The sequence below is a fragment of the Muscardinus avellanarius genome (assembly GCF_963383645.1).
Source record: "Muscardinus avellanarius genome assembly, chromosome: 18".
NCBI lineage: Eukaryota > Metazoa > Chordata > Mammalia > Rodentia > Gliridae > Muscardinus > Muscardinus avellanarius.
The window spans coordinates 24,794,270-24,821,185 of NC_137804.1; the positions used below are offsets into that span (position 1 = coordinate 24,794,270).

Sequence of the window (26,916 nt, forward strand, 5' to 3'; positions counted from 1 at the left end):
CGGCCTCCCAAGTACTGGGATTACAGGCGTGTGCCATCACGTCTGGCTTCTAAACACTAATATTTAATAATGTGGAAATCTAATGGAAAATGTTTCAGGTAAAGCAAGAATGGTTATAGAAAGTAAATTCTGACACAAAACATAAAAGTATAACAAGCAATAATGTGAAAATACTATCTTAGCTGGGCATGGTGCACACGCTTGTAATCCCAGCATTTGGGAGGCTGAGACAGGAGCACTGCAGTTCACGGACAGCCTCAGCTACTTAGTGAGAGGCCCTTTGCAACTCAGTGAGACCTTGTTTCAAAATAAAGAATAAAAAATTGGGCTGGGGGTGTAGCTTGGAGGTAGAATGCCCTTGGGTTTCATCCCCAGTACTGGAAATAAATAAATAAATAAAATAAAAATAGTATATTCCTTCTTTCCCTTATGTGATCCTTCTGTCTCAGCCTCCTGAGTACTGAAATTAGGGATGTGTTGTGCCACCATGCCTGGCTTATATTGCTTTTCAATAAAAGAAGCAATATGAGTGGGGGGAAAAAAAGTGTGGTCAGCCTGGGCAATTTAATGAGAGTTTCATAATAAAAAAAGGGCTGGGGATGTAGCTCAGTGGTTAAGCATCACTGGCTTCAATTCCCAATGCTACTAATACCAAAAAAGAAAAAAGAAATAAACAGGACATATTGGAGGTAAACAGGACTCTACTAAATTTGATGGAATAAATCTAATGCGTTCATCAGTCTGTATGATACTGGAAGCTAGAAGGATTTAACTAGTTTTAGAGTTTTTTGCTTTTATGTTACTATTCTTTGTTTCTGTGTGTGTGGTACCGGGGATTGAACCCAGTAGCATTCTAACCCTAGCCCTATTTTCTATTTTATTTTGAAGCAGGGTCTCACTAGGTCACCAAGGGCCTTGCTAAGTTGCTGAGGATAGTCTCAAACCTGAGATCTTCCTGTTCTAGCCTCTCAAGTGTGGGGATTACAGATATGTGCCACTATGGGTCATTTTATATCTTTCAGTAGTATAATTTTTTTTTTGTGTGTGTGGTACTGAGGATTCAGCCTAGGGGTTTTCTACCTCCAAGCTACACCTCCAGACCGATTTTTATTGTTTATTTTGAAACAGGGTCTGACTAAGTTGTGGAGGGCCTCTCTAAGTGTATGAGGCTGTCTGCGAACCCGGATCCTCCCGTGTCAGCCTCCTAATAACTGGGATTACAAGCGTGTGCCACTATGCCTGACTAGTATAAATATTTTATTATTGTCACCTGATCACTCTTAGTCACAAAAGGAATCATGATATGAAAGCAAAATAATTCGTATTTGAATTTTATTATCATTTAGTTTATATAGGGCAAGTTCAACTACTAATTCTAGACTCACTGTTTAAGGTTTTTTTTGGGGAGAGGACATTTAATAAATTTGTATTTCATTAGTCCACCAAAAGGATGGAACATGTAGGAGGTGGCAGAAAAAATAAACGAGGCATTTAGCATAGCTGACCTGCCAAGTAACCAAAGAGAGTCTGGCTGAACATTTTGCCCCCGAAAGGTATTTAAGTATCAAAATTAAATTTAATTTAGATAAAAACTTAAGATAAATATTCTGAAGCTAAAACAGAGAGTTCTTGCATACTTGTGCAGTTCTTTTTCTTGCCGCTGTAGTTCTGATGATAGCAAAACATTTTCCTTTTTTAGAGAATGGCACTCAGTTTCCAACACATTCCATTCCTTTTTCAACTTGTCCAGTTCACCTAAAATGGTCCCAAAACATATTTGTTAATACAGGAACATAACTTCTATCATAATTTAAAAGATAAAGAGAGACATTTCAGAGAATATTTTCTTCTCCTAAAAGCATGTAGATTTTTTACTTGGCTATTCTTTGATTCCTATTACTTTGCATTTATACTTCAAGGAAGTTCTATATCTTTATCTACTTCAGTTTTTCAAGACAAATAATTGTGTGTGTGTGTGTGTGTGTGTGTGTGTGTGTGTTACTGAGGGTGGAACCCAGGGGCTTTTCTACCTCTGGGCTATACTCCCAGACCTATTTTATACTTTAACTGAAAACAGGATCTCACTAAGTTGCTAAGAGCCTCACTAAGTAGCTGAGGTTGGCTTCGAACCTGTGCGAGCCTCCTGTCTCAGCCTCCCAATCGCTGGGATTACAAGTGTGCGCCACCACGCCCGGCTGACAATTTTTAATAGTATTAAATACTATTAATAGAGCCAGGTATGGTAGCACATGCTTGTAATCCCAGTACTTGGGAGGCTGAGACAGGAGGATCACATGTTTGAGGACAATCTCAGCAGGTAGTGAGACTCTCATCAACCTAATAAGACCCTGTTTCCAAATAAAAATAAAATAAGATTGGGGGTATAGCTCAGGGGTAAAATGCCTCTGGGTTTAATCCCCAGTGCTGCACACAAACACACACAATTAATAATATAAAATTATTGTAAAAATTGTCATTTACTGTAGGATTTGCAGAATTAGAAGACTGCTTTATATAACTGTTGTTATCAGAGAGAAAACAAAAAACACCTTGATCTTCTATGTACATTCAAAAGCTACCTGTCAGGAGTCAGTGCTTTAGCATGATGCTCACCTTGCAGCCTCGTTGCCTCCTCTCTCTGCTGGTCCTCACACTGTTGACATCTAAGCTGGAAACTGCTCTGCAGACTCGTGATTTCTTTCTCATATTCAGACGCTGCTTTCCTCCACCGCTCCAGCTCAGCTCGCACCTTCTTAAGCTCTTCTTGTAAAGAAGCAATGTCAGTGTCCCGCTCAGAGGCGACCTTCGCTGCGGCCTGATGAAGGAGCAGTACTTCATCTTGGGCACTGAGCAATTCATTTCTGGTGCTTGTGATTTCACTGTCCTTCTCTTCCCGAAGATTCTCAATATCGATGTGTAACCGCTGCAGTTGGGCTAAAAAAGATCCATCATTTTCTTAGTCCATGTAATTAAGACTAAAACAACAGCCCATTACAGTACTGTACTATACTGTACTACTGCACAGTCTAGCTGTCAGAGTTGTTGCTTTTGATTAAACTATATACACACCGGGCGTGGCGGCGCACCCTTGTAATCCCCGCGCTTGGGAGGCTGAGACAGGAGGATCGCACATGTGAACCTCCTGTCTCAGCCTCCCAAGTACTGGGATTACAAGCATGTGCTACCATACCTGGCTCTATTAATAGTATTTAATATTATTAAAAATTATTTGTCAGCCGGGTGTGGTGGCGCACACTTGTAATCCCAGAGATTGGGAGGCTGAGACAGGAGGCTCGCACAGGTTCGAAGCCAACCTCAGCTACTTAGTGAGGCTCTCAGCAACTTAGTGAGACCCTGTTCCAAATAAAATATAAAATATAAAATAGGTCTGGGAGTATCGTTTGGAGGTAGAAAGCCCCTGGGTTCCAACCCTAGTACCACCAAAACAAAGCAAAAAACAAAACAAAAAAACTATATAAGCAATCCATATTTGATGCATAAAATGCCAAAATACAGATAACAAAGAAGAAAAACTAAAGCAATCTCTATTTCCTCCATACAGAGAAAATGATTCCTAACATTTTGGCATTTGTTTTCTATTTTTATTCTATGCCTTTAAACACAAAGAAGAATGTTAAGTAGAAAAGGTGTGTGTGTGTGTGTGTTCTCTATCCTTCTGCTGATGAAAATATTTAAACAAAAAATAGCTGTACCTTTTGGGCTCTTCATTTTTCAAATTACTATATACAATGCTGCTCACCATGTAATCCTGATTATTTTCTTAGATGTAAAAGTGCATGGTAAAATGGTAAGCATTAAACTTATGATGTTCTTCAAAATGATTTTTCTATTCAAATATCAAATCCTTAAAGAGGCCTTCTCTGATGACTAAAAAATAGCTTTCTGTCATTCTCTGGCTGTATTTGCTGTATTTTCCTTCAAAACCCTTACAGGGTATCACACTGTATATTTTTTGTTTACTGTTCACCTGTTATTTCTTTTTTCTTGTGGTACTAGGGATTGAATCCAGAGTGTTCTAGCTCTGAGCTACATCCTTAGCCCCTTTTATTTATTATTATTACTTGTGTGTGTGTGTGTGTGTGTGTGTGTGTGTGTGTGTGTGTGTGTGTGTTACTGGGGATGAAACCCAGGGGCATTCTACCTCCAAGATACATCCCTAGCCCTATTTTTTTTTTAATTCTTTATTTTGAATCAAGGTCTCACCGAGTTGCAAAGGGCCCAAGTAGTTGAGACTGTCCACGAACCGTGACCCTCCTGTCTCAGCCTCCCAAACGCTGGGATTACAAGCGTGCGCCACCACGCCTGGCTAGCCCTTTTTATTTTGAATTGGGTTTACTAAATTGCTGAGGTTGGCCTTGATCCTCCTTTCTCAGCCTCCCAAATACACAGATTACAGGTATGCACTGGCTCTGTTTGCCTTTTCTACTAGATGGTACAATTCAAATGTACAGGGCCTTTGTGGTGCTCACTGCACTATCGCTAATACGTGGCAGTGTAAACCATCAGGAATTATCCCTTGAATAAAAAAACTGATAAAATTAATGAATTTAATCTCTAATTGAAGAAGTGTAATGTTTAAAAGATCTGGTCTTGTACCCCCATGATTCAAAGTGGAAACAATCTGTATAAAGTCATACTTATGGGCATGGTGGTGCACGCTTGTAATCTCAGTACGTGGGAGGCTAAGACAGGAGCATCACAGGTTCGATGCCAGCCTCAGCTATGATTAGTGAGGCCCTCCACAACTTTTGTGAGACCCTGGTTCAAAATAAAGAACAAACAAACAAACAAAACAGGACTGGAGTATAGCGCAGAAGTACAATGTTTCTGGGTTCAATCCCCAGTACTGCCAAAAAAGTCAATTAAGTACTAGAATACTAGTCTTGGTTACCATAACATCAAATTTTATGGATAAGAAATTCCCAAAGGAGATACAATAGTTAAGAGGATTTAGGAATGGGAGGGCGGAGGTTGCTGCATAAACAAAATGTTAAAGAAGCTCATGTTTGTTTGCAGAAAGGACTGAGAGATAGTAGGTTTAAATATGAAAAAGCACAGTGGCCAGAGATAGGAATAGTCCTATTGACAAAGTCTTGGTTTTGTTGGTTTTTTTTTAGTATTGGGGATTGAACCCAGGGATATTTTACCTCCAAGTTACTCCCCTAGCTCTTTCTATATTTTATTTTGCAACAGGGTCCAAGTTGCTGAGTTTGGCATGGAACCTTTGATCCTCTTGTCTCAGCCTCCCAAGAACTGGGATTACAGGCATGCACTACCACACCAGGCTGAAAAAGTCTTTAAAATACACTTGCTGGCACTAGAGGGCAGTCAATTATGCCTGGGCAAGAGAGCTTGAAGACAAATGCAGCACCACATCACAGAACCTTTAGGGAAAATTGCCCATACACAGTATAGGTTAAAAATATAGATGCAAATCAAATTTATGTAAACTAATAGACAGATAATGGCATCAAACTATAATAAGAATTTAAAATGTAAAAACACATATAACCTACCTTAAAAAAAATTTTTTTTGTCATACTAGGGATCCTACCCCTGAGCTACACCCTTCATCCCTTTTTCATTTTTTGTTTGGAAACAGAATGCTAGGTTGCTTAAAGTCTCACTAAATATCACCTGTGATCCTTTTGTCTTAGTCTCGCAAATATTGGGATTATAAAAGCTTGTGCTGCCAAGACTGGCTACTCCAGAAATTCTAATTTGACTATAATCATATTCATAATTAAGAGGATTTAGGCATGGGAGGACGGAGGTTGCTACATAAACATAATGTTAAAGAAACTGGGGATGGTTTCACAGCTGGGCATGGTGGCACATGCTGGTAATCCCAGTGCTTGTCGGCTGAGACAGGAGGATCTGGGTTTGCGGTAAGCCTTAGTAACTTAGTGAGGCCTTCTGCAACTTAGTGAGAATTGTCTCAAAATAAAGAATAAAAAATAGGGCTGGAAGCCGGGTGTGGTGGTGCATGCTTGTAATCCCAGCATTTGGGAGGCTGTGACAGAAGGATTGCAGTTCACGGACAGCCTCAGCTACTTAGTGAGGCTCTCCGCAACTTAGTGAGACCCAGTTTCAAAATAAAGAATAAAAAATAGGGCAGGGAGTGTAGTTCGGAGGTAGAACGCCCCTGGGACCCTGCCACTGCTTTGTCTTCCTCGGCGTCTGCGCACACGACCCTGTGTGCATGACGTGGCACGTGCTTAAAGAAAGCAAGCCCCGAGGGGACGTGGCCCCTGGTCAGACTACTCCTTGCTCTCACATGTTCTTTTATATTCTATTAACTTTTCACATACATGGCTCCGGAGACTGCAGAATCAGAACTTTGGGATAAATTTTCTGGCAATATGTCTGGGCCTTTAGACTCCCCCTGCCTTGCTCCAAGCTGCAATAGTCAGAGCTTAGGTGCTGTGAAAGCATTTAGGCAGGGAAGGGGCTGCAGAGTTCCTTTCTATCTTTGACCTTCATTCTAATCATTAACCTATAATAAAAGCCTTAAGAGTCAACTGAAGCCATTAGCCCTAAAACTGCAAGAGAAGCAACCGGTGCCTCTGTTTGCCTCCTCTCCTCATGATCTGGCCTGGATATAGGAAAGATAAACTTTGTATGTGACTTCAAAGCAGCCTAGTTGATGAGCAGCCAATACTGCCCAATACAATAGAGCCGAGGGCTAGGAAGATTCTTGACCCTTGCACTTAGTACGTGCACTGCCCGGAGGCAGGGAGGCATCACCTGGTAAAGGAACAGTTATGTCAGAACAAAAGACAGATATAATAAATGTGCAGGTATGAGGTTTTGGTAGTTATAAAAAAAGGAAATCTTGTGAGAATAAGAAAGCATTTTGTATGAAGTAAAGTTTATCCTAAGATTGTCCCAAAATGGGAAAGAAAGGACCAGGATAAAAAGCAGAAGGTTAAAAGCAAAGTTGCAGAAGGATTGTGGTATGCATATGTGATGAAGATGGATTATTAAAAGAGGATGGTAGAGGCTAAAGGAGTACATCTGACAATTAAATCTAAAAACTTCATGTTGCTTTTTGGGCCCTATCTGCTAAACTGTATTGTGAGTGTTGTTTCATAGGATTGAGGTTTTCAGACATCAGATGGTATTGCAGACAGAATGTGGCAGACATCCATCACAATCCTCTGGATCATCACAGATATACACAGCATGGATTCCCCCATGCCAACTACATTTATGAAAGCTGGAACCTCCAATTTCGTCCCCATCCAGCTCAAAGAAGTTACTAGATAGAGGAAGACATGGACAAAGCCTAAGGAACAGAAAGGGTTAAAAGAGATTCTAAAAGCCAAATTCTACAAAAACTCTGGGTGTGACCCTTATCCTTTCTGGAATTTGTCCCCTAAGACCCACCTGCAGGGTCAGGGGGCTAATCTTAATCATAAAGACACACCTGCAAGGTCAGGGGCTGATCTCAATCACAAAAGACCTGTGATGTCACAGGCCTTACTTTTGTCTTGTTTATGGTTGGTGATTTACATGTCCTTCATTCTATACTTCACTACTGTTCTTTGATATTTACACTTTTCTACTAGGAATCTCATTGGAAGGGTTCAAATCTTGATTTTGGAAAATAAACTGGGTCAATTACACGAGAGGCAGTTGTCTGTGTCAGTCATTTCAGATTTTTCTCTCCCAAATCCCGGGGATTAACCCCCACGTTTAGCACCGAGCAAGGACTTGAAGGAGTTTTACTTGGTAAGAGAGGGAAATCGCTGCAGAAAAAAGCCTCTGCAGAACACAGCCGAAGCCTTTGCCCATCTTTCGAGAAATCAGTCCTAATGGGTCCCAGTACTCGAGCCGGTCCGTTGCAGTATCCGAACCAAAAAAAAAAGAAAAAAAAAAAAAAGAAAAGAAAAATAGGGCTGGGGATACAGATTGGACGTAGAATGGCCTGGGTTTTATCCCCAGTACTGAAAAACAAAAAATTAAGAATTTAAAATTTTTAAATGTCCACTCAAAAACTAGAAGGTTCAGGAGACTAGTTTAATCTCTGGAGGTAATTTTTGGCAAATATCCCAGTCCTCACACAGTGACTCCCCATTTCTTCTGAACTGTAAGCACTTGTCTACTTAATTTCTTCCCACCCTACCTCTCAAGCCAAATTTTAAAAATAATATTGGTGCCTTCTTTGACAATAAGAGCAAATTACTTTTTTTTTTTTTTTGGTGGTACTGGGGTTCCTGGAAACCCTTCTACCTGTGGGCTACACTCCCAGACCTATTTTATATTTTTATTTGGAAACAGGGTCTCTTAAGCCAGCGAGGCTGGCTTCGAACCTGTGCGTATCTCCTGTCTCTGCCTCCCAAGTGCGGGAATTACAAGTTTGCGCCACCACGCCCGGCTAGAGCAAATTACTTTTGCTTTAGGAATTTTACAATGACACAGTAAAGAAAGGCCTTGCCTATGGCCTCTCCTAATTACAGTCTCATAGGACCAGGAATTTCAGCTTGAAGTAAGTACTTGGCAGACTGGGTGTTTCTGGTGATTTCTTTAATGATATTATGATAACCCAGTTGAAGAGAGAGCAAAATGATGAGTATGAAGAGCAGCCATTATTAATGAAGGCAGCGAGGACACCATTACTCTAGTCCATGCTGCAATTCAACTGTGTTTTTGAAATTGGATAAAATGACATCAGCAATCTAAAAGTGCAAGGTTCAAAGTAGCTCAGACGGATTTGCTCTCTCAAAGCATCTTGGTAGTTATATAACCCAGAAAGTGCCAGTCACTTCACTCCTGTTCTTTGTACTTCAGGTATCTAATAATGTAATGGATTACTGGGAAATACTCTCTTTTATCTTCTTTTTTTTTTTTTTAAAAAAAGGCTTAGCTTTTGGTGGTGCTTGCTTGTGATCCCAAGTACTTGGTGGGAGGCTGAGACAGGAGGATCACAGGTTTGTGGCCAGCCTCCGCTACTTAGTGAGGCCCTCCACAACTTACTGAGACCCTGTTTCAAGATAAAGAATAAAAAATTAGGGCTGCGGGTGTAGCTCAGAGGTAGAATGCTCCTAGGTTCAATCCCGAGTACTGCAAAAACAAAACAAAGATCAAAACAAAACAGAAAAGAGCTCCAAGAGTCCAGTTCTGTTGTTCTGGTCTTTTCAAATCACTACACACACACACACACACACACACACACACAACACACACACACACACACACACACACACACACCCTCAAACAGTCTTGGATGTTCCATACCTTGAAGAACCTGTATTTGTTTAGCGGATTCCTCAACTTGATTCCTGTAGGCTTTTCTTTCTTCTTCCAAAAGAGCTAGAAGTAAAGTACATTATATCTAATTTTGTGAAACATATTATATCTAATTTTGTGAGTTAATGAAAGTACTCAGAACTGAGCAGTTGGAAATGCCTAAGAAACTTGATCCTAAAACTTACTGAGACAAACAATAGCATTAATACGGAGGCATTAAGTATTATCTGTATTAGTAGTTAAGTTTAAAGATTTTAGGAGCACAAAACAGGAGTAAGTAATGAATTTCTGGACATCCTCTCACCAATATGTGCCATTCTTCACATCATATCTATTCATCATCATTTGGAGTTCAATTTTTTTTTTTTTTTTTGGTCCTGGAAATTGAACCCAGGAGTATTCTAGCTTCAAGATACACCCTCACCTATTTATTTATTCATTAAGAAACAGGTTCTTGCCAAGTTGTTAAGGTTTGTGTTCAAGCTCATGTATTAGCAAATAAAAGATGTTCGGAGATGAAAACCTGCATCATAAGGGCCCTAGTCCACCCATCGGAGGGTAAACCCACGGATGGAAATCACTGAAATTGGGAGGTAATTCAGGCAAGTGGGGTGTGGCTGGAGGAGGTGAGCCTGGGGGTTTGCAAAAAAACACTTTGGTATTTATGTTCTTTCCTCTTGTTGCTCAGGTTGAGCATCCCTAATCTGAAAATTCAAAATCTGAAGTGCTCTGAAATCTGAAACTTTGTATGCACTATATCAACACAATGCTCAAAAATCATTTTGCATTTTAGATTTTTGGATTAGAGGGTGTTCAAGTGGTAAAAATCTATGGAAGTATTTTAAAATCCGAAATACTTCTGGTCCCTAGTGGTTCAAGTAAAGGATATTAATTATCAGTTAAGATCTTTCATTGGTAGAAATCTTACTGATCATATCAACAAGGTACAGGAGGAAGAATGACTAACTCTTCTCATTTTACTGATCTACAACATAAGTTTACAGAGGTTACGTAAATGTCCCAAGATCACATATCTAATAGAGCCGTGGAAGTGGAACAAGATGCCATGCCTCCAGACTCCATGTCTGAGGCCAGCCAACTATATTTTGCTGTCTCCGTGCATTTCCTCACAAATCAAGTAATCTCGCTCTCACCTTGAAGTTCAAAGCATTTTTGTTTACTTGTTCTAGCTAGCTCCTGGGCTTCGATCAAGTCCTTGCGAAGATGCTGAATTTCTTGTTTTGCCTCAATTTCTGACTGTGCACCCTGCAAGTCATCTGACAAAAAATGTTTATTTTAAAAGCAAGAGTTAGTATCACACTATAGTTTCTACAATCAAAGACTGGCAATTTTTTCTTGCTTAGACATATATCGTTAAATATCATAGTACAACTTAGTTAAATAAAACTTTGAAGCAAATTATAGTAATCATTTTAGTCATTTTACTCTGAGGAAAAACCACAAATGCAGTTAAGAAATAAATGTGTACGTATACACAAATATATTAGTGATTCATGGTAATAGCAGTATACAATATATTAATATGCATTGTTAAAATTCTGTGAGATTAGCATAATTTTGAAAACAAGTCAACAAAAACTTCAGTTGGAATTTAACTGGGAATGAAAAAACAGAAATAAACACTTTCTCAAGGAAAAGAAAAAAGAAAAAGTATTTTAGCACAATTATCCCAATAAATACTGGGCTGAGAGCGCTACTGCACCTGCTCTGCCATCACCATTCCCCCGAACTCCACACAGAGGTGAATTATTTGCTTCAACTGCTCAGTGATGTAACATAAGTGGATTACTGAAATAAATTAAATCTAGCATTGTATCTAAAATAGTCTCTCTCTCTCTCCTAACCTCTTTCCTCTCCATTACTCTGCTCTTCTTTTCTTGCATTAAAAGTTCCTGCTAAGCCAGGCGTGGTGGCGCACGCTTGTAATCCCAGCATTTGGGAGGCTGAGACCGGAGGATCGCGGTTCGCAGACAGCCTCAGCTACTTAGTGCGGCCCTCCGCAACTTAGTGAGACCCTGTTTCAACATAAAGATTAAAAAAAAAAAAAAGAGCAGGGGGTGTAGCTCAGAGGTCATATGCTCCTGGGTTCCATCCCCAGACCCGCAAAAAAAAAAAAAAAAAGTTCCTGCTAGCCAGGCGTGGTGATGCACGCTTGTAATCCCAGCATTCAGGAGGCTAAAACCAGAGGATTGGTTCGCAGATAGCCTTAGCCACTTAGTGAGGTCCTTCGCAACTCAGTGAGACCCTGTTTCAAAATAAAGAATAAACGTAGGGCTGAGAGTGTAGCTTGAAGGTAGAATGCCCCGGGGTTTCATCCTTAGTACTGAAAAAAAAAAAAAAAAAAAGTTTCTGCTAAACCAGGTAGAGTGGTACACACCTATAACTCCAGTACCTGGGAGGCTGAGGCAGGGAGATTCCAGCTTTGCAATCAGACTCAGCAACTTAGTGAAACCCTGATTCAAAACACAAAATAGCTGGGCGTGGTGGCGCATGCTTGCAATCCCTACACTTGGGAGGCTGAGACAGGAGGATCATGCAGGTTCGAAGCCAGCCTGGCTGTGTAGCCTGGAGGCAGAAGGCTCCTGGGTTCCATCTCCAGTACCACCAAAAAAAAAAAAAAAAAAAAAAAAAAAAAAAAAAAAAAAAAAAAAAAAAAAGCTGGGCATGGTGGCACATGCCTATAATCCCTGTACTTGGGAGGCTGAGACAGGAAGATAGGAAGATCACAGTTTTGAGGACAGTGCCAGCAAGTAGTGAGACTCATTAACCTGTTTACAGATAAAAATAAAAGAGGGCCGGGGGTACAGATCACAGGTTGAATGCTGTGATCAGGTTCAACCCCCAGTACCTTCCCCCACACAGTCAGTGTTATGAAACACAACGAAGCCTGAGGAACTGTTCCATCCTAAAGCAAATAAAGTTCAGAGAAATACGATATATGTACTGAAGTATTTAGGAGTAAAGGCCAGAGCCGGGCGTGGTGGCGCACGCTTGTAACCCCAGCGCTTGGGAGACTGAGACAGGAGGCTCGTGCAGGTTCGAATCCAGCCTCAGCTACTTAGTGAGGCTCTCAGCAACTTAATGAGACGCTGCTTCCAAATAAAGTATAAAATAGGTCTGAGGACGTAACCCGGAAGTAGAACCCCCCCCTGGGTTACATTCTCGGTACAACAACCAAAAAAAAAAGAAAAAAGGAGTAAAGGCTATCAAATCTACAATCGACTCTCAGTGGTTCAGTGAGAGAGGGAGAAGGGAGAAGAATAAAGATTAAACATAAACATCAAGTAGAGGTGAAGTGTTAACATTTGGGTACTATGAATGATGAGCAGATGGGATTCTTTGAACCCCAGCTCTTTTTATTCTGAAACAAGGTCTAACTTGCTGAGGGTCTTTGCAGTCTGACCTCAAACCTGTGATCCTCCTGTCTCAGCTTCTTATGTAGTAGGATTAAAGGTGTATACCACCACACTTGGCTTTAAAAAATCATTTTTCAAGAGACAATACAATCAGCCAGGCATAGTGGCACGTTTGTAATCCCAGGACTTGGGAGGTTGAGACAGGAAGATGGAAGGTTGACGGCGAGCCTCAGATACTTAGTGAGACTATCCGCAGCTTAGTGAGACCCTGTTTCAAAATAGAGAATAGGAGGGCTGGGCGTGGTGGCGCACACTTGTAATCCCAGCAGTCAGGGGGCGGAGACCGGGAATCAGCTCTTCGACAGCCTGAGCTACTTAGTGAGAGACCCTTTGCAACTCAGTGAGACCCTTTTTCAAAAATAAAAAAAACTTAAAAGTAGGACTGGGGCATAGCTCGGAGGTACAGGGTTCCATCCCAGCCAGTACAGCAAAAAAAAAAAAAAAAAAAAAAAAAAAGGCAATATAATCAAGGCAATAATGAGTTCTGCTAACACAAGGGCACACTATTTGCTAATTAGTTCTCTGCATCATATATTAAAAAGTATCAACATTTTAATTAAAACAAATAAGATGTCATGTATCAAATTATGCAAACACACAGCTTTGTGTAGTATTTAATCATGGATGTTGAGATACTGACCAAAAATCTTTACAAATCAAGTCTAATAATAGTAAACAATGACCAAAACCAAGTGCCAATTTTTTAGCAAAATTAATGAGCAAATCTTTTGTGCTAAGGTTGACCAACATTTCATTGTATTTCATACGGCCGTGTGGGAAAATGCATGATTAGTTTGTTGTGGTTTTGGTCCACTCTCACGGTGCCTCACTTTTGTCCTAGAGAAAGGGAGTTTTTATATCAATCCACTTCACAACCTTGGGAATAAACTGGTCATGAGTATTACTGGAAAGTGTTTAGATGAAGGTTTTTAGTTTGTTTGGTTTTTGGTACTGGGACTGAACCCAGGGCACAATACCCCTGAGCTATATATTCCAGCCTATTTATTTATTTAGTACTGGAATAGAACCCAGGGGCATTCTATGTCCGAGTTACACCCCTAGCCCTATTTTATTCCTTTATTTTAAAACAGAGTCTCACTAAGTTGCTGAGGCTGGCTGCAAATTTATTTATTTATTTATTTATTTATTTATTTAGGTACTGGGGGTGGAACCCAGAGGCTTTCTACCTCTGGACTGTACTCCTAGACCTATTTTATATTATATTTGAGTCTCACTAAGTTGCTGAGAGCCTCACTAAGTAGCTGAGGCTGTCTGTGAACTGCAATCCTCCTGTCTCAGCCTCCCAAATGCTGGGGTTACAAGCATGTGCCGCAGACCACTTTTCAACCTCATCCTGTCCCTGGCCAGGAAGTTAGCATGCTCTCCAAAGTTCTCATCACACCTACTGAAATACTAATTATACAATCAACATATCTCTGTCCTTCATAAGACTGTAGCTTCCTAACATGTCTTATCTCTGTACTACCCTGGGCAATAAGGACCTCAGAAATAAAGGAAAATGACTTCTTTAGTCCTAGTTTCTATTCTCTATTTCCAGTATCATCTCCAGTTCCTCGTGTGATCTTACAAAACTGGGACATCTCTGAATGGGAGAGGGAGCACTTCTAATAATTATGCTGGAATAAGGACATAAATGAATGGTTCCATGCAAACCGGGACCTAGGTCACCCTTCCTGTGCAGTCATAAGCCAAACTAAAACCATCACTGTCCCTACCAGAACATCTCTTCCAGAACTATTTCTGTTAATTATGCCACTTTCTTTTCAGTCTCTCAAGGTCAAAAACTGGAGTGTTTTGTGACTTCCATTTCTCTCCCATATTTAGTTTCTCGTGTCTGTAGAATTTAGGTGAGATGACTAAGGAAGAGATGAAAGACAAAAACAGGGTCCCAAACTGAATTTTGTTCTTTTGTTTCAGTTTCCACAGCAATGATCCCAGTTCAGATCTCAGTAATTACCTAACCTCCTCACTGTTGCCTACCTGTGTTTCTACCCACTCCAGATCGTCCAACGAAATCTCCAAATACAGATCTCATGTCATTTTTATGCTCAGACACTACTGAATTCAGTCCTAACAATCACTCAAATTTAGGGTGGCGGCGGCGGCGGCGCGCGCATGTGTGTGTGTGTGTGTGTGTGTGTGTGTGTTGGTACTGGAGGCTGAACCCAGGATTCATATTCAGCCACATCCATATCCCTATTTATTTATTTATTTAGCGGGTCTGGGGATGGAACCCAGAGGCATTTGACCTCCAAGCTACAACCCCTGCCCAATTTTTTATTCTTTATTTTGAAACAGGGTCTCACTGAGTTAGTTGCAGAGGGCCTCACACTAAGTAGCTGAGGCTGTCTGCGAACCGTGATCCTCCAGTCTCAGCCTCCCAAATGCTGGGATTACAAGCGTGCACCACCACGCCCAGCTTCCCTTTTATTTTTTTTTACTAATTATTATCATTATTATTTTTTTGTGGTACTGGGACATTCTACCTCGGAGCGACACCCTCAGCCCTATTTATTTTTTTTATTCTTTATTTCTCACTGAGTTGCAAAGGGCCTAAGTAGCTGAGGCAAGCATGTGCCACCACGCCTGGCTTTTGTTTATTTTGAAAAAGGATCTGCAATCCTGTTCTCAGTCTTCCAAGTACTGGGACTACAGGCGTGTGTCTCCAGGCCTGGCTGGGCGATCTTTAAGAACCACTCCACAGTTTTGGAAATTACACTTGGAGAGGAATATAAAACAGGAGGGCTCATGGTATGCCACACAAGAGGTCGTGAGAGAAGCTCCTACCAGTGGACCCAACCAAGCGGACAGCCAACACTGAGGACCTAAGGGCACGTTTCCTAGCAGTCAGGGCGTGCACACAAGCACAAGGTATGAGATGGAAAGGGCAGGAATCAGCCTTTGCAAACTAGTGCACCTGGTTGCCTGGGAAGGGTTTTCAATAGCTGTTAGTGGGAATGTTGAGGTATCAGGATGATAAGAAGTTTTAAAAATTTACAATAAACTCTTTTATCACCAGTTTGAAAACAAACTCGTCAAATTCCAAGGACAGTCTTATCAGACTTTGCAACCATTGCAAACTTGTGTTAGATATTATTTGGACGGAATCCTTCTTGTTTCATTTTTGTTTTTTCTCTTCCTTTTTTTGCAATACTAGGGGTTGAACCCAGGGCCTAGCATATGGTAGGCAAGTGGTCTACCATGGAGCTACATCCCCAACTCTTTTTATTTTACTTTCAAGATGCTAAGTTGCCCAGGCTGGCCGTAAACTTGTGATACGCATTCTTCAGCTTCCAGAGTTGCTAAAATGACAGGTGTGCACAATCATGCATGGCTTGAATTCTGTTAATTTTTTTGTGGAGGAAGGGAAGAGATGATTTTGAGCATATAGAAACCTATGGTTTGATCCACTCTTCAACTCTCTTTCAAAAGAGGCATAAATACCTGCAGTGGTAAATCCCTGTGATCCCAGCTACTCAACAGGCTGAGGTAGGAGGATCTGTAAGTTCAAAGCCTAGACTACTGCCAGGCGTGGTGGCGCACGCTTGTAATCCCTGAGCTTGGGAGGCTGAGACAGGAGGATCACGCAGGTTCGAAGCCAGCCTCAGCTGGCTTAAGAGACTCTGTTTCCAAATAAAATATATAATAGGTCTGGGAGTGTAGCCTGAAGGTAGAAGGCCCCTGGGTTCCATCCACAGTACCACCACCACCACCACCACCACCAAAAAAAAAAAAAAAAGCCTCGACTACTTAGTGAGATACTGTCTCAAAATTAAAAAATATAGCTGGAACTAGGTGTGGTGGCACACTTGGAATTCCAGCATTTGGGAGGCTAAAACAGGAGGATCACAGGTTCCCAGCCAGCCTCAATTATTAGTGAGGGCCTTTGCAACTCAGTGAGACCCTGTTTCAAAATACATAGGGCTGAGGGTGTAGCTTGAAGGTAGAATGCCCCTGGGTTCCATCCCCAGTACCACACACACAAAAATTATATATATGCGTGTGGTGGTACATGCCTGTAATCCCAGTAATTGGGAGGCTGAGACAGAAGGATTGTAGGTTCAAGTCCAGCCTTAGCAACTCAGGGAGACTCTCAGAAACCTAGTGAGACCATTTCAAAGCAAAAATTAGATCAGAGGCAGAAAACCTCTAGGTTTAATCCCTGGTACCACAGATTAGATAGATAGATAGATAGATAATAAAAGGGGCTGGAGATGTAGTTCATTGATAAGAGTATCCCTGGGTTAATTCCCCAGGACCAGGAAAAAAAAAAGTCATAAACTGATTGAAATAATTAATATATCAGGAAAAAGGTACTGCTACTATCCTCATTTTATTTATATCTCATGATGACTGTTTAATATACTTTGGATTCTTTTTAAAATCCTCAATGACTAACATGAAGAGTAGTAGTACATGATCATTTAAAAAAAAATTTTTTTTTTTTTTTTGCAGTACTGGGAATGGAACCCAGGGGTATTATACCTCTGAGCTACACTCCCAGCCCTATTTTTTAGTTAGTTAGTTAGTTAGTTTGTTTGTTTGTTTATTTATTTATTTATTTATTTATTTATTTATTTATTTATGCAGGTCTGTGGATGGAACCCAGGGGCATTTGACCTCCAAGCTTCATCTCCTGCCCTATTTTTTTATTCTTTATTTTGAAACAGGGTCTCATTAAGTTGCGGAAGGCCTCACTAAGTAGCTGAGGCCGTCCGCAAACCGCGATCCTCCAGTCTTAGCCTCCCAAATGCTGGGATTACAAGCATGTGCCACCAAGCTTGGCTCAAAAGATTTTTTTTTATTTTAAGAAAATAGGATTGGAAAACAATGGCTCAGGAAGTCAGGCATAGTGTTTCAATGAGGAAAATAAATGGATTACTTATATACCTGCGATCCTCCTGTCTCAGCCTCCCAAGTACTGGGATTATAGGCATGTGCCACCATGCCTGGCTCACAGTCTTTCCCTTCCTTCCTCCCTCCTTCCATCCCTTCTTTTTCTCTTCCTTTCCCTTGTCTGCCTGTCTTTTATTTCATTTTATTTTTGAAACAGAGTCTCGCTAGGTTGATGAGTCTCACTACTTACTGAGGCCGTCCTCGAGTGTACACCACCATGCTTGATTTTTTTTTTTTTAATTTTGACACATGATCTCACTAAGTTGGTAAAGCTGGACCCGAACCTGTGGTCCTCCTATCTCAGCCTTCCAAGTACTGGGATTACAGGTATGTATCACCACACCTGGCTATACTCTTCCTTTTTTTCATTTTTTATTTTTGTGGAATTGGGGATTGAACTCAGGGGCATTCTACTTCTGACCTACACCCCCAGCTCTATTTTATTTTTATTTTGAAACAGGGTTTAAGTTGTTGAGAGCCTTACTATTTGCTGAGGCTGTCCTTGAAACTGTGATCCTCCTTGTCTCAGTCTCCAAAGTGCTGAGATTACAAGTGTGAACCACCAAGCCCGGCTTCCTCTTTTTTTTTTTTAATGGTATTGAATGCAGGGGAATTTTACCTCTGAGATACACTCCCAGCACTGTTTTTTTTTTTTTAATTCTTTATTTTGAAACAGAGTCTCACTAAATTACGGAGGGCCATTAAGTAGCTGAGGCTGGCTGCAAACCTGTCTCAGCCTCCCAAGTACTGGGATTACAAGTGTGCATCACCACGCCCAGCCACTCTTCCTTTTAAGAGAAAATTCTATCTGGCTACTGAAGCTAATTATATAAAATATAAAGCATAAACACAAAATCAAGCATGACCCAAATGTCTGCGATAGCTACCAGTGAATTAATCAGTTTTAAAATTTTATAACATTCTTATAATCACTATTTGGGATAATGGTGATTATTTCTTGCAAACTCTTCTAAAATACACCTGCTTCTAACTGAATGATACTCCTTTATGTCGTTATAGACTGACTTAATTTTTAATAATTTAAAATTTTAAATAGTTTGGGGGTCTGAAACTTTAATATTCCTTAATACCCTGGCCAGAACAATAGCTATTTCTACGAACAGAAACTTGGATGGGCTACTACTGCTGTTCTGGTCTAAAGTCTATCACTACCGACATGTTTCACACACTGGGCTGAACTTACATGTCAACTTTTGTGTACAATAAGGCAGTATGAAAGAGATTAAATGCGGACACTCATAGGTTTATCAGTAAGCCACTCCAACTCACTTTCTATAGCTTCATCAACACTCATTTCCTATCCGTTTTATTCTAAATAAGTAAATATCAAGAAATAAATCTACTCTTTATAAATATCTGTGAACAAGTAGAAGGGCTCAGACCCCCCCCCCCTTCGTGGTACTGGGCAGCCTGCCAAGTACTGGGATTACAAATGTGCCCCACCACGCCTGGTTCAGCTCCAAATTTCTTGACAAGTGCCCCAAGAACTGGGATATTTATTGGAGGAAAATAAGAAAATTGGTAACTTTATATAGTTACCATATAATTATAGCAAACCGGTGATATTTTTTTCTAAAAAGTTAAGATTTTCAATTTCCTAATTATGTTAAAAGAGATAATAAGTTCCCATCAGAGCTGCAGAGTCAGGCATGGTGGTGCATACTTATAATCCCAGTACTTGGGAGGCTGAGTTAGGAAGATTGCAGGTTCACGGCCAGTCTCAGGTACTTCATGAGGCCCTCTGCAACTTAGTGAGACACGGTTTCAAAATAAAGAATAAAAACCAGGGCTGGGGGTGTAGGTCAGAGGTAGAAGTCCCCTGGGTTCCATCTTCAGTACCACAAAAAAAAAAAAAAAAAGCTGCATTTCATATTGTACCACTTAATACATCTGAATTGATTCACATTATTTTATAATTTATGTATATAAATTGGGGAGGGGGCACTACAGATTGAACCCAGGGGCATTCTACCTCAGAGAAACAACCCCAGCCATTTAAAAAAATTTGAAACAGGGTCTCACCAAGTTGCTGAGGCTGCCTTGAACCCATGAAACTCCTGCCTTAGCCTCCCAAGTACTAGAATCACAGGCCTGCACCACCATGCCTGGCTTAAATATATATTTAAGCATTGGGCACCAACATCAACACTTTAAATTTAATTTCTACTACTTTACAAAATCTATTTCTCTTAAGTAAAACTTAAAAATTTCACACAATACATGGAACAGATTTTGTGGCAAAGGGTGAATCTGATGCCCTGGCTTAAAATGTCATAAAAATATGTTAAAGTACCTTTTAACAGCGAAACTTTCGCAAGAGGTTCATTTAGGTCTTGCTCATCCATTTGGGCGTCTATAGAAGAGGGGGGGAAAGATAATTATAGGTAATACTCGTATCCATCAGCAACCCGTTCTTATTAAGATAACTAGAATTTACACAGCTATTGTATTTGGATAGTTGAAAGCAGTTTTAACAAAATATACAAGATTCAAGGGAGTGACTTGATAAAAGCACTGATTGTTCCCTAAACACAAACTTTGAAATCTTCATTCAAATTAATATATGTACTTAAATTGCCAATAATATCTATAGATTTGAAGTCATTAGGTTAAAAACTCACCTGTAGTGTCGTCACTGCTTTTTTCCTTGCTTGGACTCAGAGTATCTGATAAGTCAGATTCCTTTGCTCTTGCCTGGTTTTCTACCAAGAAAAAGAAAAAAAAAAAAGTAAAAATCTTGTTATAATCAAATACCTTACATTAAGAAAACTGTTTTTAGCTATCAAGGTTCAAAACCCACTGCTATTCAAATCATTTCAACTTAATTGAGGTCACTGAACGTCTTACTCTGTCACTACCGGAGTCCAAAATGGAACGCTGGCTACTGCACGTAGCTCAGAGTGAATTACAAAGTGGATTGTGCCTGCTATGCAGAGGGCTGGGATTTTCTGTTCAAGGCTGTCTGACCAGCTGCCAACTGGAGATAAAAATGAAGCAAACTTTGCTTAAGTATTCAGAGAACTGCAACAAATATAGCCAAATTCCTAGGACAATGCGGACATTGTATGAAAAGGATGAAAGGAAAAGGTTCATTACATAAAAACACTAGCTGGACAGCTGCCCTAATAAGACTCATAATCACAAATAAAACTGTACAAAATGATTTGTTTTAGGAGCATCATTTAAAATAAGAAAATTAATAGCCTATTTCTAAAAAAAAAATCCTGTAATTATATCTGAATCACAGTGAAAAAAATCTTTTTATGTTATTTGAAAGAGATATTCTGCCAGGTCCAAGGGAAACATACTACTTTAGTTTTCAACTAACTGTTCTCAGAGATTCCAGTTAGGGGCCAATAGTCTATTAAAGTTGACAGACAATTAATTCAGCTCCAGATCGTCAATTACAATGGCATATCTGCATATAGTATGATATTCTTTAGGACAGCATTTGAAAAGAAAGCAATTTCTCTAACAAAAATCCTGTAGCATCTCCCCATTCTCCACAAAGCCTCAAGCAAGCCTCACATTGCAGGACTTAGCCGTGGTCTGGTCCCTGCGTCAATTCCCACAAGAGCTCTCTTTAGTTGAGCCAGTTTCTTCTTAGGGCTAGGGCACAAGCAGCACGAATAGCCTGTGATTCTTTGTTGAGTGTCTACTTCTCCATCATGAACAGCCATTCTCTCTCCCTGGGCTATTTATTCTCTCTTTTGATACTGGAGATTAAACCCAGAGAAATCACCTCCAAGCTACATCCTAAACCTCATTTTTTTCTTATTTGGAAACAGGGTCTTGGTAAGTTGCTGAGAGCCTCACTAAGCTGTTATGGCTGGCTTTGAACCTGTGATCCTCCTGTCTCAGCCTCCTAAGTATTGGGAGTATTTATTGTGAGTGCCACCATGCCCAACTCTATTCATTCTTTAAAATATAGCTTAAACCCCATTACCTCTAAGGAGGTTTTAATTTCTCCAGTATCCTGCTCCTTTTTTTTTTTTTTTTTTTTTTTTTGCTGGTACTGGGGATGGAACCCAGGAGCATTCTACCTCTGAGCAACACCCCCAGCCTTATTTTTTTATTCTTTTTATTTTGAAACAGGGTCTCACTGAGTTGCAAAGGGCCTCACTAAGTAGGCTGAGACTGTCTGCGAACTGCGATCTTCCTGTTTCAGCCTCCCAAATGCTGGAATTACAAGGGTGCGCCACCATGCCCAGTTTATCCTGCTCCTTTTATTGGGGGGGTTTAAGGATGGAACCCAGGGGCATTTGACCTTCGAATTACACCCCTGCCCTATTTTTTATTCTTTAGTTTGAAACAGGATTTCACTGAGTTGCAGAGGGCCTCACTAAGCAGCTAAGGCTGTCCGCGAACCGCAATCCTCCGGTCTCAGCCTCCCGAATGCTGGGATTAACAAGCGTGTGCCACCATGCCTGGCTCTATCCTGCTCCTTTTTATTACATATTTTGTGTCTTATTTGCTTATTTGCAATTAATCACAATATTTCATATCATTCTGTGTATATATCTTATTTCCCTAGTGAGATTATAAACTCACTAAGGATAATTGCTTTTTGTAATGTTATGTGTTTGTACTATTTGTGGCAATATATCTCAAAATCTAAAATGTGCAAGATGGGCATGGTAGTCTACGCCTATACTCCCCGTCCTTGGGAGGCTGAGAGAATAAGACTTCAGGTTTGAGGCCAGCCTGTGGTAATAGAGAGACTCTGTTTTAAAAATCAAACAAAATAGTTAAAACCCGACTGGGTTCAATCCCCAGTGCTGCAGGAAAAAACATTTCTTTTTAAAATGTGCAAACCCATTTTTAGCACTTTTTCTAAGAAAATAACAGAATATGTATGGCAAATGCAATTTTATTATGGGAAATATTGCAATATGTTACAATATTATTCATTATGGGAAAATGAAATGTCTATATTATGGAATGAAAAATATTCACGATATACTTGCTACTATTAAATAAAAGAGCACTATGTAGAATATAACCCATGCAGGTAGGTTCAGGGTGACAATTATTAATTTCACAGTATCATACATTATTTGACAATTTTGTAGTGAATATATATATATATTGCTATTTATTTATGTATTTATTTATGGTTTTGGGAATGGAACTCAGGGACATTCTACCTCTGAGCTGTACCCCCAGCCCTAATTTTTATTTTTTATTTTGAATCAGGGTTTCACTGAGTTGCAAAGGGCCTCATTAAGTGGCCGAGGCTGTCTGTGAATCGCGATCCTCTTGTCTCAGCCTCTCGAATGCTGGGATTACAAGTGTGTGCCCCCGTACCCAGCTCCCAGCCCTATTCTTTATTTTATTTTTATTTTTTGTAGTACTGGGGATTGAACCCAAGGGCATTCGACCTCTGAGCTATACCCCCAGTCCAAGTACTGTCTCAGCCTCCCAAGTACTTACTGGGATTACAAGCGTGAGCCACCATGCCTGGCTATTTTTTATTCTTTATTTTGAAACAGGGTCTCAGTAAGTTGCTGAGAGCCTCACTAAGTAGCTGAGGCTGTCCGCGTACCATGATCCTCCTGTCTCAGCCTCCCAAATACTGGGATTACAAACATGTGCCATCATACTTGGCCTACATATTATTTTATAATCAACTAAATTCATAAATATTTTCATTTTGAAAGAAATTAGAAATACATCTGAAACCATTATCGCTGTCACAATACTTAATATTAAACTGTTAACCTGTTAAGGCTATTCTATTTAAGAACACCCACAGAGTTCGTGGCTTAACTTGTGAAATGTGTGATGAATTGCAAGAAATCGTGCTTCTTTTCTCACTTGCTACATTTGCAGTCAAGGCTATCACCAAACATTCCTGAATGTTCTAGTTTTGATCACAAAGTTATACTCTCAAATAAGATAGGCCAGTACTCAGAGAATGAATCTCTATTTACAGACAGAAAAAGAAACATTCTGGAGGAACTAAAAGGAAAAACAGGAAAATGATTTCCCTTGATTTTAATGTTTTTGGCTTTTTAAATTTTCATTTTATTGTGGTACTGAGGATTGAACACAGGGAATTCTACCCCCAAGCTACAACCCTAGCCCTTTTTATTTTTATTTTGAAACAGAGTCTTGCTATGCTGATGAGTGTCACTACTTCCTAAGGCTGTCCTTGAACCTGTGATCCTCCTGTCTCAGACTTCCAAATACTGGCTCACAGGTGTGCACCACACTCAACTCAATTTTATGACCTTGACATTACTGAAGTAAAGCTAGGAGTGTATTTTCAAAAATATTCTTTTGTCTTAGAAGAAACCTTGGGAGGCTGAGACAAGAGGACTGCAAATTCCCAGCCAGTCTCAGCAAACTCAGTGCGACCCTCTGTAATTAGCATAATCCTGTTTCAAAATAAAAATATAAAAACGGCTGGGGATGTAGCTAGGAAGCAGAACAAGGTGGGGTTCCACCCCAGATCTCATTAGAAGCCTGGCATGGGGATGCAAGGTGTAATACCAATGCTTGAGAGGCGAAGATACCACCAATGAGAGCATTTTGTTAGAAAAGGGACAATTTAGGCCGGGCGTGGTGGCGCACGCTTGTAATCCCCGCGCTTGGGAGGCAGAGACAGGAGGATCATGCAGGTTCGAAGCCAGCTGCGTGCGCTGGCTTAGGAGACCCTGTTTCCAAATAAAAATGTAAAAATAGGTCTGGGAGTGTAGCCCGGAGGTAGAAGGGCTTCCAGGAACCCCAGTACCACCAAAAAAAAAAAACAAAAACAAAAAAAGAAAAGGGACAATTTAGCTACTTTAAAAGAAAAGTTTATATAGTCAGATGAAAATATTTAAAATATAAATGTACTTTATTCATCTAAGTTTGTTATAAGGATATAGCATTGTAAGAAGTGGTAACAAAATGTTGACTACTGACTAAAGAAATCCCTGAGTATACACAACTGATACTTGTATTATTACTTTCATTTCTTAATTTTGGGCACTGAGATTGAACCCAGGGACGTTCTGTCTCCAAGATACAACCCCAGCACTGTTCTATTTTTTATTTTGAAACAAGTTCTTGCCCAGTTGCTGAGGGTCTTGCTACGTTTCTGGAGGTGGCCTTGAACCTGCAATCCTCCTTTCTCAGCCTCCCAAGTACCCAAATACTGGGATCACAGGTATGCATCACCACTTCCTGCTTTGATATTAATTTTTTTTTTTTTTTTTTTTTTTGCGGTACTGGGGTTGGAACCCAGAGGCATTCTACCTCCGAGCTATACCGCAGGCCTATTTTGTATTCTTTATATTGAAACAGGGTCTCACTGAGTTGCAAAGGGCCTCACAAAGTAGTAGCCGAGGCTGTCCGTGAACTGCGATCCTCCTGTTTCAGCTCCCCAAATACGGGGATTACAAGCGTGCGCCACCACGCCCAGCATAATTCATCTTTTAAGATTAATAACAAGCCAGCCAGGCATGGTGGCACACAGTCGTAATTCCAGTACTTGGGAGGCTGAGACCATGGTTTGTGAACTGCCTCGGCTGCTTAGTGAGGCCCTAAAGTGAGCCCCTGAGGCTCGGTGAGACCCTGTTTCAAAACAGTAGAGCCGGGTGTGGTGGCGCACACTTGTAATCCCCGCGCTTGGGAGGCGGAGACAGGAGGATCGCACAGGTTCGAAGCCAGCCTCAGCTACTTAGTGAGGCTCTCAGCCACTTAGTGAGACCCTGTTTCCAAATAAAGTATAAAATAGGTTTGGGAGTATAGCCCGGAGGTAGAAACCTGGGTTCCACCCCCAGTACCCCCCACTCACAATTAAAAAAAAAAAAAATAGTAGAATGCCCCTGGGTTCCATCCTCAGTGCCTCAAAAGAAGAAGAAGAAGAAAAAAAAGATGAGTTATATTATTCTTTTTAAATTATTCTTTATTTTATGTATGGTGCTGGAGATATAACCCAGAGGCATTCTACATCTGAGCTATACCTCCATCCTGATTCTCTATTCTTTATTTTGAAACAGGGTCTCACTAAGTTGCAGAGGGCCTCACTAAGTAGCTGAGTTTGGCCACAAAACCGATCCTCCTGTCTCATCCTCCCAAGTACTGGGATTATAAGCATGCACCACCATACCCGGCTGAATTATATTATTCTTAAAGGAAAAACAGTATGACAGCCTGGAGTTGTCTTAATTTATTTAACATATGTCACTATTGGATACTTATGCTTTCTTTCCTTTTCTATTTTTAAACAACACTGAGAAAAATATCCTTGCATTATTTGTCCAATTTGTTCCTTAAGATAAAATTCAAAAGTGGAACTGCTGGATGACAAACTATGTCTTTGAAACTTTTACTGCATATTTTATAGCCAGATTTAATAAGAATATCAGTAATATTGTACAAATGTTTTTCAATCATGACACCACATAATCTCAAGCAAATATATATATATATGTATGTATGTATATATATATATATATACATATATACATATATATATATATATATTTTGGTGGTACTGGGGGTGGAACCCAGAGGCTTTCTACTACCTCCGGGCTATACTCCCAGACCCATTTTTTAAAATATATATTTTTGGAAACAGGGTCTCACTAAGTTGCTGAGAGCCTCACTAAGCAGCTGAGGCTGGCTTCGAACCTGCGCGATCCTCCTGTCTCAGCCTCCCAAGCGCGGGGATTACAAGCGTGCGCCACCACGCCCGGCTAAGCAAATATATTTTAACTCAGAATACACTAAACTGAAGTACTAAGGTTGCAGGATGCTTCTGTAAAGAAGCGCTGATTTCCCCTCCCCCCTAAGGCTTAGCTTCCATTTCAAAGCGCTGGCTACTCAACAAAATAATCTGATAGGTACTTAGGTGGTGAGGTAAAAGCTATTTTAAAGTCTGCTCTCAGCTCACTTTAATAAGATGAAATAAATTGCAAAGTGTACTAAAAATAGTTCACTATTCTAAAACCTAATGCTTGTTTGCCAGAACAATATTAGTGATGCGTATTCTATGCATTTTTTCCCCAAATATGGCAACAGCTGTGCACAAAATTTCATAATAGAAGCAACCAGATATTTGAAATAATTTACACATTTTACAAACCAAATCAATCATTACTTTAACAAAACGTAATGTACTAAATTAAGTATTCCAAACTTTTATCATTCATTGTTTTAACTGACCCAAAGGATTGTGAATCTAGGTTTATATTTTAAACTGGAAAAGTCTGAATAGAGTCCTGTGTCGATGAGACACCCCACTAGATTTATTTCTCTATGCATAAAAGTGACTCCA

The 26,916-nt window shown here is 40.2% G+C and overlaps 1 protein-coding gene across 25 annotated transcripts in view; it reads right to left on the reverse strand.

The window, feature by feature from the left end:
* Positions 1 to 26,916, reverse strand: part of SLMAP (sarcolemma associated protein) — a gene marked incomplete at both ends in the record, with an annotated part of 160,510 nt that overhangs the window by 12,088 nt on the left and 121,506 nt on the right. For 16 of the 25 annotated variants that reach the window (XM_080715176.1, XM_080715171.1, XM_080715173.1 and 13 more), the window contains 6 exons: positions 1,638 to 1,755; positions 2,614 to 2,934; positions 9,262 to 9,336; positions 10,428 to 10,550; positions 19,942 to 20,001; positions 20,270 to 20,350. In XM_080715176.1, coding sequence (XP_080571302.1) covers positions 1,638 to 1,755; positions 2,614 to 2,934; positions 9,262 to 9,336; positions 10,428 to 10,550; positions 19,942 to 20,001; positions 20,270 to 20,350 — 778 coding nt within the window. Of the gene's footprint in view, positions 1 to 1,637; positions 1,756 to 2,613; positions 2,935 to 9,261; positions 9,337 to 10,427; positions 10,551 to 19,941; positions 20,002 to 20,269; positions 20,351 to 26,916 lie in introns of those variants that run through there. The other 9 variants (XM_080715184.1, XM_080715182.1, XM_080715178.1 and 6 more) reach the window with 3 other exon arrangements.